Genomic DNA, 13,567 nt, shown 5'->3' with positions numbered 1-13,567 from the left:
CTACAGTTGACTATTAGAGAACCACGCCCCCAAACGGTCAAGGTTTGCCAAGCTCATGTCTGGCCCATAGTAACAGCGATCCAGAACATTTTTGTCAGCTGACATAAAACCTTACCAAAAAACAGTTCCAGCAAGCTGTGGACCTCCAACAAGCAAAATAGTGAAGCGATGTGCCCATGAATTATGTAAATCGGACACCAGGTATCCTAAGAGTTTGTCAGGCCTATTCTTTCCATTCCCAAAGCTAAAAACACAGCGAAAGGTCAATTATAGTATTTTGTGTATATTTTATGCTTGCAATTTTGAAAGCTGCTGTTTTCCCTCCGCAGGTGCACAGTGCACAGTGCATTAACCTTTCGACGGGCAAACCACCCTGTAATTGTCTGACCGCAAGGCAGAAATAGACCTATGATTGATTGCTGACATGCGTTATATGAATGCCACACCTCCGGCTGCTTGCATGTCAATTTTCCTGCCCTCTGGCCAAATACTGGCTTTGGAATGGGAAATATTATTCCCCTGCTGCTGGAATTTCCAGTCTTGAAAGGCGGTTTTCTAGATGACCACTAGGTGAGCCATGTGTCATGTCACAGTTCAAGTTTACAGTCAAACTTAACATAAAACAGAATTACATATGCATTGAAAACAACCATAACATTTAGCCTTAGATCCATGCTAATGCACAATACCAAATTCCATAGATAAGATTATATTGATAGTTGGAGTGTTATAACCTTTTTAGCAATTACTATTTGAACACAAATGGTGCATCAACACACATAGACAGAATATAATAATACTCACGGGAATATAATCTTCATCCTCAGCCAAAAATTTATATTACTACTGCATTTTACTGAGTCACTTACACTAGTTGTGAAAGTCTTCTTCATTTGTGTCGTCATGACTGTATTGTTCTGTCCCCGGTGGCCAAATCATGCTCACCAGAAATGATTTAAGTTCTATTGTGTTTTATGAAATGCAACATTACAAAGTGCTACCTATTAGAAAACAAAATAAAAATGTTTTTGTTTGTTTTATATAATGACATTTTTTTTCCAAAATGGCTGACTTCCTGTTCAGTTCTGAGCATGGGCCATAGAGACTTTTTTGAGTGTCCCGTTACAATAGACATGTCCACCAAATTAGAATGCCTTTATTGTGACAGGTGAAATTAGTGTAAGGGGTTGATTTTTTTCCTCACTTTCCAAGGGGTGCTTGCTATGGGTGAGTTTTGGTAGGTGTATGGGAATCCCTAAAATCCGTCCAAAACGGATCTTTATTAGGTGACACTACTGCACAAGTCAATCAAGACTAAACACCCGTGAGGACTTCAGAGGTCACTTGAGGTTGCGTGACAACAGCTAGTGAGATTGTGCTGTCAACGCATTACCACACCACAAGCAACGCCAATGGACTTCCCCATTGCGCAGCAATGTCGTCTCTTTACACTTACACAACACACACGAGTACGCGATACATATTCACACGCTCACACAAGTGCAATCCTTATTCAGACATGTGGAAATCAGCGACACTTCCCTTTACGTCGTCGCACTGTCAGCAGCTGATTTGTCGCAACCCATCGAGTCAACAGCACTGGCTTCTGGCCATATATATATATATATAATTTCACCTGTTTTCCGGATTATATATATATATATATATATATATATATATATGTGTTTGCTGAGCAAATCCGGAAAACAGGTGAAATTATATTAACTTTTTGCTGCTGAAAATGACTCAATGAGTCAAGTATCCCTTTAAAGAACAGTCCCATTGTTCATATAGTTCAAGTTACATCGGTCAGAACTACTGATTCTGAAGGCCCCTGGGCAGGTTAGATTGACCTGGCAACACATAGGGGGAATCTCAACATCCACATGTACTAGAAGCAGTAGCAGCAGAACTAAAATACTACTACTACATGTAACAAATATTACAACTTAGGTCAAGAATGGTGACAAAGAATGTTTTTCCATTTACCTGCAGTTTGCTGGACCACCTCAACGGCTGGACACAAGAACGAGTGAAGACTGGACACGCAAAGTTCGCTCACTGTCCCCATGTCTATTAATAATAGTAGTCAAAAATCTATTTTGTAAAACACTTTTTTTCAGACTCAAACACTATACACACTTCAGAGATGTGACTATAATTGGCAAGTAGGTAGTCCACTGAGAGGTTCTTGGGCTCAGCCAGGAGAGTCGAATGAATGCCGGCAGATTCTTCACTTCAGCTACACGCCACGCGCCTTACTGGGTTTGTTTTCCGAGGCGGCAACGTCTTCCGTTTCACCCGGTTCCTCTTTTTGTGTTGGTGTCACTGTCTCAGTATTTCTCCCTTTCTCTCTCTTCCTTTCTAAAAACATGCTAGACAAATGTACTTTTCTCAGCAGTCACAAGCACTTGGTAGATGTATATTCCCTCATTTGGGGTAATAAGGGACACATGTTCAGCCCCCCCCCCCCCCCCATCATGTTTATATCATTAAAAAAAAAGGCCTCTTATTACCCCAGATAAGGGACTGCCTAATAAGACAAACAATTTTTCAGATGATTAAAATCAAATGAAAAAAAAACGAGCTTGGTCACTGTATAAACTAATTTTGTACCTGTATAATTTCATGGCAGTTAATAACGGCGTCATTGCAGAAGTTTCTAACGCATTCAACACCCAAAAATTTGGGCTCCTTCAGGAGAGGTTTGCAATTACTTTTCTCAGCCCAAACATCAATGGTTGCCATGATACCGCATCACAAGTTTTCCAGACCTATCCCCATCTCTTCTCTGGGAAGCTGGGAAAGCGGTAATTAGAGGTAAAATTATATCATATTCATCTTATAAAAAGAAACAGGATAAAAATTTAGAAAAAGACTTGGAAGATAAAATTAAACAACGGATGAGTACGCAATAAACCCAAAATAACCAAATACTTACAAAATACAAAAATACAGTTAGACGATATGCTATCTAAAAAGACAGAGTTTATAATACAACAATTGAGATACAACAACTTTGAATGTAATAACAAATCAGGTAAATTTCTTGCAAACCAACTTCCAACGCAATTGGGAAAAATCTCTTATAACGGCTATTAAAGGGACAACTGGTGAATGCACACAATCACCAGAAGAAATTAATAAAAAATTTTATAACTATTATCGCAACCTATACTCAGAAACTAACAAGCCTAACCCTGAGCATAATGAGGCATTCCTCAATAGCTTAAATATATCCCAGTTAACTACTGAATATAAAGATATGTTAGATGCGCCACTTACTATAAACGAGCTGTACAGTGCTCTAGATAGTATGTCTAATGGCAGAGCACCTGGCCCGGATAGATATCCGGCTATATTTTTTAAGCACTTTTGGTTAATGCTTGCTCCACTATTCTTAAGACTTAAAACTAATGGTTACATACGCCCACACATGAATACAGCAGCAATTAAACTTTTATTAAAGCCAGAAAAAGACCCCAACCTTCCATCAAGTTACCGTCCGATTTCACAAATTAACACTGATATTAAAACTATCACTAAGGTGGAAGGCACTAGAAATTTCAAAAGCCCAAGTGGAGCCCTGTGGGCTTTCTCCCCTATGGCATAACCTAGACTTTCAACTTAACAACCAATCGTTTTATTTAGGTGTGTGGGAGCAGAAAGGAATTACACATCTCCACCATCTCTTCTCAGATAATATGTTTATATCATATACATCCTTGCTCCAAAAATATAAAATAAAAAACGAAAATTTTTTACATTATCTACAAGTTAAAAATATGATAAAGAAACAAATTCCAACACTTACGTTACGGTACGCTCCAACCGCCTGTTTTAGCTAAAGATATTACCAAGCTTTCTCCGACAACAACAAAAAAAACTCTCAAAAATATATAAGTTACTTTCATATACTGATAAAATGTCTTTACCCATCTCGAAATGGGAGACAGACTTGTCTATAGCTCCGGAATCTGACTTTTGGATTCAAGTTTGTGAAAAAACTTATTTAAAATGACAAAACACACAAATTTACAACTTATCCAAAATAAAATTATTCATAGAACATACATTACTAAATATATGATGAAGAAAATGGGACTCTCAGACTCCAACATTTGTCTCCAGTGTTTACAAAACAATACAAGGTTTTCCCACATGGTCCCATGTGACATCAGGACACATTGCAGTTTCCTGGCCGCACGAGTTGACCTGCGTGTGAACCGCGACGTCAGTTATCCTTGAGCAAAAGTGGCGCATCAGCGTAGTGGAGTCAGCACTATCTACTCGACTTTTTTGTGCATTCTGAGTTTGAACTGAACCAACAGGAATGTTCAAAGTTGAAAACAAAGCCGGCCACAAGAGGAAGGCAGTGTGCAACTACAAGGACTGTGTTAAGTCAAACACCTTAAAAAATACATTTAATGCACATATGACTTGTACACAAATAGCTGGGTCTTTAAAAGTTCCTTTTAAGCGTTGAACACAATTTAACAAAGTTCTACCGAACTTTTGACATTAAGTCCAGGGGTGGGCGCGTCAAAGAATTGAGCATCCATCATTTGTCAATCGTCACCATTCGGGACACCTTTCTGTCATTAATCTGTCAATATTCAAGCTGACACAAATTTTAACCGTCAATCCATAGCGAAATAAGCATTAGTCTGACACAACGACGAAAGGAGGACCCAGGCGCAGGGAGTAGGTTGGCCTCAATGGTAGCAGTAAATTAAAAAAAACTAAAAAAAAAAAAATAATAATTTTCTTAAAAGAACTAAAGGCGCTCCACTCAGGAGGGAAAAAGGCACAAAAACAAGGCACACAAGGACTGAGGCTCAAGAGCTGTGCGCACGCTTCCATGTAGGGCGTGTGACACTTCAGCACTGGGAGGTGGCTGATGCAGTCTATTTATTAGGTGGATAATTGGAGACAGGTGGAAGCAATGAGGAGCCGGGATTGAGCATGGCAGGAGGAAGGGCAAGTGACCTGGAGTGAGAGTGGTGGTTAGTTCTTTTAAAATAAAACCAGAAATGGATGGACCAAAATAAGAGTAACACAGGCCCGCTTACTGCAGCGAGTCAATATTTCTATTATTCAAAGTGGGCATACATCAATGTTTCCATCGTTTGTCATCAAAATGGGCATTCCACCATTAATGGACTGCTCTGATCCACTAATACTGACCGGCCTTTAACACTCACTCACTTTGCTTGATGTTGTTTGTTATGTTACTATTCTTTTCCTCACTAATGTCACCATAGTATGTGCACATGATCATAACTGACGACCGCCGCGCACAGACTTGATATTTCACCTTTTTAGGACCTTTCGCTGTTCAATAACCTGCCTGTCTCAAAATGGTGCACTGAAGGACCCATAGCTGCCTGATGTCAAACAAACAAACTGAGCACTAATGCCAAATAAACAAACTGAGCACTAAACATAGCAGTAACAATGAATTTACAACAGAAGGAAAACATTATCACCGTGGTCAATCATTAACCGTCAATAAAAATGTTGACGGAATGCCCACCTCTGCATGAGTCAGTAAATTGTAACACTGATTACAACACTGCAAACAAATCTGTGGCTTTATCACTTTAACTTTTCATGTTTCATGAAACAATATGTAAACAAACATGCGCATTGCACTTAAGCACTGAACTTATAAACAAACAAACATACATACATACATACATACACACACACACACACACACATACTGTACATACATAGTCCAGAGAATCAAGGACGCATCTGTCGAGGAAGGACGCATCTATACTCGCTCGAACTATTTTGTTGACATTGGGATTTTTAACTACATTGTTGCAATATGCCTGGTGGAAAAATTGCTGACGAAATTGAGATAAAATCTTCTGTTGCAAAATTTAAAGAAATGGTCACCAAAATAATTGAAATGAAAAAGAGCATCGAGCCACTTCTGCAGGAAATTCAGAAGTTGAAGAAATAGACACAAGAAAAAGATGCCAACGAGACTGTCGAACAGCAAGTGTCAACTCAACTCCGAGATTTGGGATTAATTGTGGATCCAGCGCACATCCAGATGTGCTTTTCGCTTCCAACTGGGGGGGACACGACCACCGGCAGTTCTTATCAGGTTTGTTGGCAGGAAGAAAAAGATTGCTCTTTTGAGAGATTACTACAAGCTTAAAGGTAAACATGTTTATGTCAATGAAAATCTCACAAAACGAAATGCTGACATTGCCAGAAGGGCACGACAATTGAGAAAGAATGGATTTATCGAGAACACATGGACAAAAGACTGTCGGATCTTCATCCAAACAAAAAAAGACTCATCTTCTCAGAAGAAAATACGGATCGTGAAAAGAGTGAAAGAATTGGCAGAGTTTGAGAGACAATAACTCCTATCAGTAACTCACATTATTTAATTGTGGATTATGTCTTACCCAAATGAAATTATTGTAACATATTACTAATTAACCCAAAACTGGAGCTGTCATGATTTGAATAATGTAAATATAGCATATGATTACTTGCTGACACTGCCATGGTTAATAACTCTTGTTTATACACCTGCATTGATAACATGTATTGCTGTTCCTGTAAGAACGTAAACATTGTCTGGCTCTATTCCTGTTTGGACATTTGTTGTAACATGCAAGGCTGTCGTGATAAGGTTGTATTGTGGCTGCAATGTATCTGCTGTAAATAGTTACAATGGGGTTGGTGAACATGGTTCCGGGGTGCGGCTAGCGGGGGCTACTGCGCCGGGTGGGCTGGCCTTGGTGAGCGCTCAGGAGTATCAAGATCTAAGCAACATCGGATGCTCGCAACAGTGGTGGCTGAACTGACCGGAATGGAGAGAACATTGCTGTGGACGCAATGGGCAGAATGCAAATGTGTGAAAGCTGATCCAAAGTCAGCGAAGACGCTACTGGTAAACGAACATTCGCTCGCCTTGGCTGCTCGCCTAGTTAAGTGGGTCTGTTGGTGGCGTCCGGGAACCGATTTACCAATTCCAAATGATTGGCACTAGCTGCAACTTACACACAGACACTACTCAAGATGAACTGAGCGAGGAGTGAGCAGACTTAAGTTTGGGATTGATAACGATACGAATCAATGACAATCATAATCAATGTATATGACTGATGCGTATAGTAAGAATCGATGGGGACAGGTTACTAATAAGCCATGGCTTCTACCCGTTGTCACACCGCGGTGAGGGTGTCTTGTCATTTCCTGTTTTATTGTGAAAAGTCTGTCAGTAAGACCAAGGCCATGTCGCTCCCACCCCATCGTGCCTATGACTGTACCATAGAACTGATTCCTGGTTCCACCATTCCCAAGGGACGCCTATATTCTGTTTCAGGACCAGAGAAGGCGGCTCTTAGGGATTACATCGAAACTTCTCTGAAGGTTGGACTGATTCGTCCTTCCTCGTCACCAGCGGGAGCAGGTTTCTTTTTTGTGGGGAAGAAAGATGGTTCCTTACGGCCATGTATAGACTATAGCCCCCTTAATGACATTACGATAAAGAACCGCTACCCTCTTCCTCTCATGTCCTCCGTCTTTGAAAATCTCCAACAAGCCACAATTTTTACTAAATTGGACTTGCGCAACGCCTACCACCTCATTAGGATCCGAGAGGGGGATGAGTGGAAGACAGGGTTCAATACACCTAGTGGCCATTATGAATACCTGGTCATGCCCTTCGGACTCACTAACGCTCCTGCAGTGTTCCAGGCCATGATCAATGACGTGTTGAGAGACTTTCTGGACCAGTTTGTATATGTTTATTTAGACGACATACTCATATACTCGACAGATCTAGCCACTCATCAGATCCATGTTTCCAAGGTTCTTCAAAGACTGCTGGAGCACAAACTGTATGTTAAGGCCGAGAAATGCGTCTTTCATGCTGGAACCGTCTCTTTTTTGGGTTTCGTCATAGCTCCGGGGAGGGTTCAGATGGACCCGGCTAAAACTAGGGCTGTGACGGAGTGGCCCACTCCTGTTAGCCGCAAGAAGGTTCAGCAGTTCCTCGGGTTCGCAAACTTCTACAGACGCTTCATCAGAGGGTTCAGCGCAATAGCTGCCCCTCTGCATGCCCTCACCTCCACTCTGGTGAGGTTCAGTTGGTCACCGGCGGCTGAAGCCGCTTTTGAAGAACTCAAGTAACGATTTGTCACAGCTCCGATCCTCATAGTACCAGATCCACAGCGGCAATTCATGGTGGAGGTGGATGCATCCAATGAGGGGATCGGAGCTGTCCTGTCTCAACGCGCAGAGAAGGATGGAAAGATGCACCCCTGCGCATTCTTTTCACGACGATTATCCAAGGCCGAGCGGAACTATAACGTTGGGGACAAAGAGCTTCTGGCCGTCAAGCTTGCTCTGGAAGAGTGGAGGCACTGGCTTGAGGGGGCAACGCATCCATTCGTGGTCTAGACCGATCACAAGAACCTGGAATATATACGCAAAGCCAAGAGACTCAACTCACGCCAGGCCCGATGGGCACTGTTCTTCAATCGGTTTTCCTTCTCTCTCACTTACAGGCCAGGGTCCCAAAACGTCAAACCCGACGCCCTGTCCCGTCTCTACGATCCTGAGCCGGTAACTAAGGAACCAGAGACCATCCTTTCGCCGGACTGTGTGATTGGAGCCGTGACATGGCCTATCGAGAGAGAAGTGAAACAAGCCAACGGGGAGGCAACCCCACCAGAAGGGTGCCCGGCGAATAGGCTATTTGTTCCAGAGCAGCTGCGCCCACAGGTGATCCATTGGGGTCACACCTCGCTTCTATCCTGTCATCCGGGAGTTCGACGGACAATTTACGCCATCTCCCGGCGTTTCTGGTGGCCTTCCATGGAGCCGGAGGTCCGGGAGTACATCGAGGCCTGCTCGGTATGTGCTCGAAACAAGACATCCACCAGATCGCGCATGGGTCTGCTACAGCCTCTTCCCATTCCTTCTCGACCATGGGCTGAAATTTCCCTGGATTTTGTCACGGGACTTCCTCTCTCCAAAGGAAAGACCACCGTTCTCACAGTAGTTGACCGATTTTCTAAGATGGTCCGATTCTTAGCCTTGTCAAAGCTTCCCTCAGCCAAGGAAACGGCTGAGGTCATGATTAAACACGTTTTTCGAGTTTACGGGTTCCCTAGAGACATTGTGTCGGATCGGGGGCCCCAGTTTGTGTCACGCTTTTGGAAGGAATTTTGCCGCCTAATAGGCGCCAAAGCCAGCCTAACCTCAGGGTACCACCCTGAGGCTAACGGTCAGTCGGAACGTCTCAACCAGCAGCTGGAAACCGGTTTAAGGTGCCTTGTATCTCAGAACCCGGCATCGTGGAGCAAACACCTGGTTTGGGTTGAGTTTGCCCATAACTCCCTGCCCACCTCTGCTACTGGACTCACCCCCTTCAAATGTGTTTTTGGATACGACCCTCCTTTTTTTCCTAACCTAGAGTCTGAGGCCTCTGTTCCCTCAGCCCATGCCTTGGTCCGTCGTTGCCATCGCGTCTGGGCAGCCGCTCGGCAGGTTCTGGAGCGCCAGAGGGACAGAGGCAAGCGAGCAGCGGATCGGAAAAGGAGACCTGCTCCAGTATACCAGCCAGGGAACAAAGTGTGGTTGTCAGCCAAACATCTGCATTTAAAGGTGCCATGCCAAAAGTTGGCGCCTCGGTTTGTGGGCCCATACCCCATCTCCAAGGTGATCAACCCGGCCGCGGTCCGTCTTCGCCTGCCTCGGTCCTTGCGTGTTCACCCAACGTTCCACGTAAGCCAAGCCAGTCAAGGAGAGTTCTCTGGTTCCGGCTCCTACGCCCCCACCGCCTCCTGTGATTGTGGATGGGGGGCCCGTCTACAAAGTCAAGCGATTGCTTGCCGTCCGCAAGCGGGGCAGGCAGTTTTTGGTGGACTGGGAGGGGTATGGGCCCAAGGAAAGACAGTGGATACCTTCCCGCTTCATCATGGATGACTCTCTAATTGAAGACTTTTTTAGGGATCATCCTGACCAGCCTGGGCCATCAGGAGTCGGCCTTAGGGGGAGGGGTACTGTCACACCGCGGTGAGGGTGTCTTGTCATTTCCTGTTTTATTGTGAAAAGTCTGACTCCTCTCGTTTCAGGTCACTTGCCCTTCCTCGTGTGGTGTCTGTGTCAACCCTGATCCCTGATTGTTTCCACCTGTTCCCCATTACCCTCATGTGTTAAATAGTCTGCGTTTTCCCTGTCTTGTGCCGAAGTGTTTTCGTTTGAGCCACTGAAGCCTGCCATAGACCACAGCCTTGATATCCAGTTGCCTTTATTTGCCTTGTCTCGTGAGAGAACCTTTGTTTGTAATTTTGTATAGCTTAGTTTTGTTTAGTCATAGAGTGATTTTTGTTTTTGAATGTAGTTGTGAACTTCCTCCCTTTTGGAGCGCTTTCAGTTAATGTTTGTATAGTCTTTATTTTTCCTCTCTCATTGAAGAGCTTTTGTTTTGTTAATTAAAAGCTGCTTTACCCTCCACCTCTTCCTCTGCGTCTGAGTCCAAAACAGCCTCGTTGTGTCACCCGTCAGCCCTTCTTTCGGATGTCAATGTTGCAAATGATATTATGCGATCGATGTAACCTGTAATAATGTGTCCAAAAGGAAAAAATGATTTAAAATATATACATATACTGTATTTATAAAAATAATAAAGCCTTTATAATACTGATCGCCGACTGAAAGAGGTTTTGTTTTTATTTTTTCGAAATTGCTACTTGCAATGTCTATTTGAATCCAATTGTTCAGCCCTTCAACCAAGTAAATCTTCAGGTTAGGGATGCACCAATACTGACACCTGGTTCTCATAAAAAAAATGATAATAAAAAAAAAAAAATCTCCAATTCTATGCACCAATACTTGATGACAACACTTTTTGGCAACAGTAAATTAATGCAGTATTACCATTATTAGCTACTGTATGTGCCACATACACACAGTGTAGTGAATGAAGTGCTACTTTCACCAATTAAATATCTTTTTTGGTCTTCGATAGATTGTGCATGTTTTTGGAACGCATGAAGAAGCTGAGTACTCAGAGAAAACTGCCACATTCAAACCAAGAACTTCAGTAGTGTCAAGCCGAGTTGTCAAACACTAATTCACCATGTTGTTCATAACTAACATAAAACTGCTAAAGTTAGCATCAGCCCTGGTGAAAGGTTCGAGCTGAACACTAAATATAGACTTAATGTGCAGATCACAGCATGAAACTGTCACAGTAAAAACTTCTGATGATCACAATTGGTGCATTTTAATGAGACGCCGTTGCTTTTTGATGTTCATTTCTGTGTGGTACTTTGTTTTTTATTAATAGCATAGCATCCACAGCATGGGTCCCATGTGATTTGACTGCCTTGCTGCTACTTTGACAGCTCCTCTCTTCTCACTGTGCTTTGTTAATGACAATATCTATGTGCATGTGTTACGCACGTGTCAATCATAATTTAGGGAGGCTCACCAACACTTCCACAACAAGCCGCCTTAGTTCAATTACCCATTTGTGGTGACCGGTGGGGTGCCTGGCGGGCCTGCCGTGCCCCGTCCTGCTGCGTTGGGTTGGGGGCGCGGGCCGTGTTGGGGTGGGGGGCGCTCCTGGCTCCGAGGTTTGCTCTCCGGCCGGTGGCCCCTGCGGGGCCCGGAGGTTGTCCCTTGGCTCTGCCGTGGCCTGGAGGGCCCTGAGGTGTTGCGCTTGCTCTGTCCTGGCAGGGGTCGACGGCTCCCCTCTTTGGTGGAGATTTTCATGCATGCCAGATCCACCACTCCAACATCGAAACTCAAACACAATCTGCTTCTTCCTCTGCTCGTTGAATCGGTGGAGGCTGATCTGTGGATCTCACTCTGCTTCGTCTGTCCTTCCTTCCTTTCCTCAGTCTCTCCTTTGGTCTCTTGAGGTCTCCCTAATTTGTTGGAATTTAGATGTTTCTGGGGTTGGTGAAAGGCTCGGGTTGGTAACCCGGTGGGTAGTAGGTGATGTCTGGTCGGTGCTGGATTTCACTTTTCTTTGATTCTTCCTCGGGTCTCCTGACAACCTCACGACTCGCTGAATTCTGAAGTATTCGTTTTAGGTGAACGGTATGGGATTTTATTATAGGTTTTAGGTGAACTAATGAGTACACACATGCACACACACACGCACATGCACATACTCACCCACGTACGAAATAAAAATTAATTTAAAAAGAAAAAGAAAAATGATGATGACATGTCAAATCAGCAAAATTACAGAATGAACAATACTGAGCTCTCCCGGGAAAAAAACACAAAAAAAACAAAAACAAAGCGTAACTGCAGCATCTGTGTCAGGCTCGTTCATGGTGCACGTGCGATTACGTGCACGATCTTAAAGCGACAGCCACAGTTGAAAAACGAAGACATGACTTCAAATGAGGCAAGAAAAACTCCGCCCCTTCCCTCCCCAAAGAAACTGTGCACTCCGCACACTCTACTATAAGGGGAAGATAAAAGTGGATAGGTGCAGTCAGAGTAAAACAGTCAGGCTTTTTTCGTACTCACTCATCTGGGCATTGGTTAATATGCATGATGTAGAAAAAGCTTTAATATTACCTTTTTGAACAGCACAATGCACCTTTAAATATTAATAATAACACTATAATAATAACAATAATAAAGACCATGTTTTAAAAACAAGGCTCAATGTGTAGAAAATGTAAATATGTGTAGAACTTGTATTCAAATACCCCAAAAATATCAAATACAAAAATATGTAAAAATAAATGGAAAAAAATAAAAATGTATCAAATTTGAACACAATATCACACAACTATTCGTTTACAACATTTTTTTTAATATATATATATTATTTTTGTTGGAAACGTTGCTATGAGGCCACTGATCCCAGCTACTCTATTTTGAGATGTACTGCAAGCACACCGAATACTAAAGTGATGCATAATTGATACAAAAGCCTCCGTCATTGCCTCGCCAACCTCCAGTGCATTATGTTGAATCATCTTGTATCATTTACAGCTTTTTATTATATTAGTTGCTGAGTACAGCAGCAGCAGCGTGCCGTCAGACCTGCAGTGTGAGGCTTAATAATACATCATATAACACATTTTGTCCTTTATATATTCCAAGTCACATGGTAGCTGTGATGAAGGAAGAGAAAGTTAGGGACAAACCTGGAGTGTCTCCCTCCATCCTGGTGCTCCTCTGGCGGCGCGAGGGGAGTCTCAGTACCCGGGGAGGGAGGCTGCGAGGCCGTCACCGAACCACCCAGAGCAAGCCGGAAACCTCCTTCCGCGCTCTCTTTCCTCCTTCCTCGCTCTCTTTCCTCCTTCCTCGCTAGAATTTACTTAACGAAGCCTTCGCCTCGTCACTTTTAACTCGGAAGGGATCCAACGGTTTGTGTACGTGTTGTCAAACGAAGGCAACTGTACTTCTGACGCCGCCGGTGCGCTCACACACGCAAATCCCGCCCACCTGCGCCGTGACGTCACATTTCAACTTTACCTTGGCAAAAACTTGGGCGCCCTTTTGCCACTTATTGTTTTTAATTCACTGTAAGAATTACATATGATATCGGAAA

General features: G+C 43.3%; 1 protein-coding gene across 2 annotated transcripts in view; it reads right to left on the bottom strand.

The window, feature by feature from the left end:
* The window catches only part of cyth1a (cytohesin 1a), a 55,391-nt gene extending 41,985 nt beyond the window's left edge, over positions 1-13,406 (bottom strand). The window contains exon 1 of one of the 2 annotated variants that reach the window (XM_077556023.1): positions 13,161-13,406. In XM_077556023.1, the coding sequence (XP_077412149.1) occupies positions 13,161-13,179 (19 nt within the window). In that variant the 5' untranslated portion in view covers positions 13,180-13,406. Of the gene's footprint in view, positions 1-1,989; positions 2,127-13,160 lie in introns of those variants that run through there. The other variant, XM_077556021.1, reaches the window with a different exon arrangement.
* Between the last annotated feature and the right edge of the window lie 161 nt (positions 13,407-13,567).

The sequence above is a fragment of the Vanacampus margaritifer genome, chromosome 2 (assembly GCF_051991255.1).
Source record: "Vanacampus margaritifer isolate UIUO_Vmar chromosome 2, RoL_Vmar_1.0, whole genome shotgun sequence".
NCBI lineage: Eukaryota > Metazoa > Chordata > Actinopteri > Syngnathiformes > Syngnathidae > Vanacampus > Vanacampus margaritifer.
The sequence above is the reverse complement of the archived record's forward strand: the minus strand, read 5'-3'. Positions and strand labels throughout refer to the sequence as shown.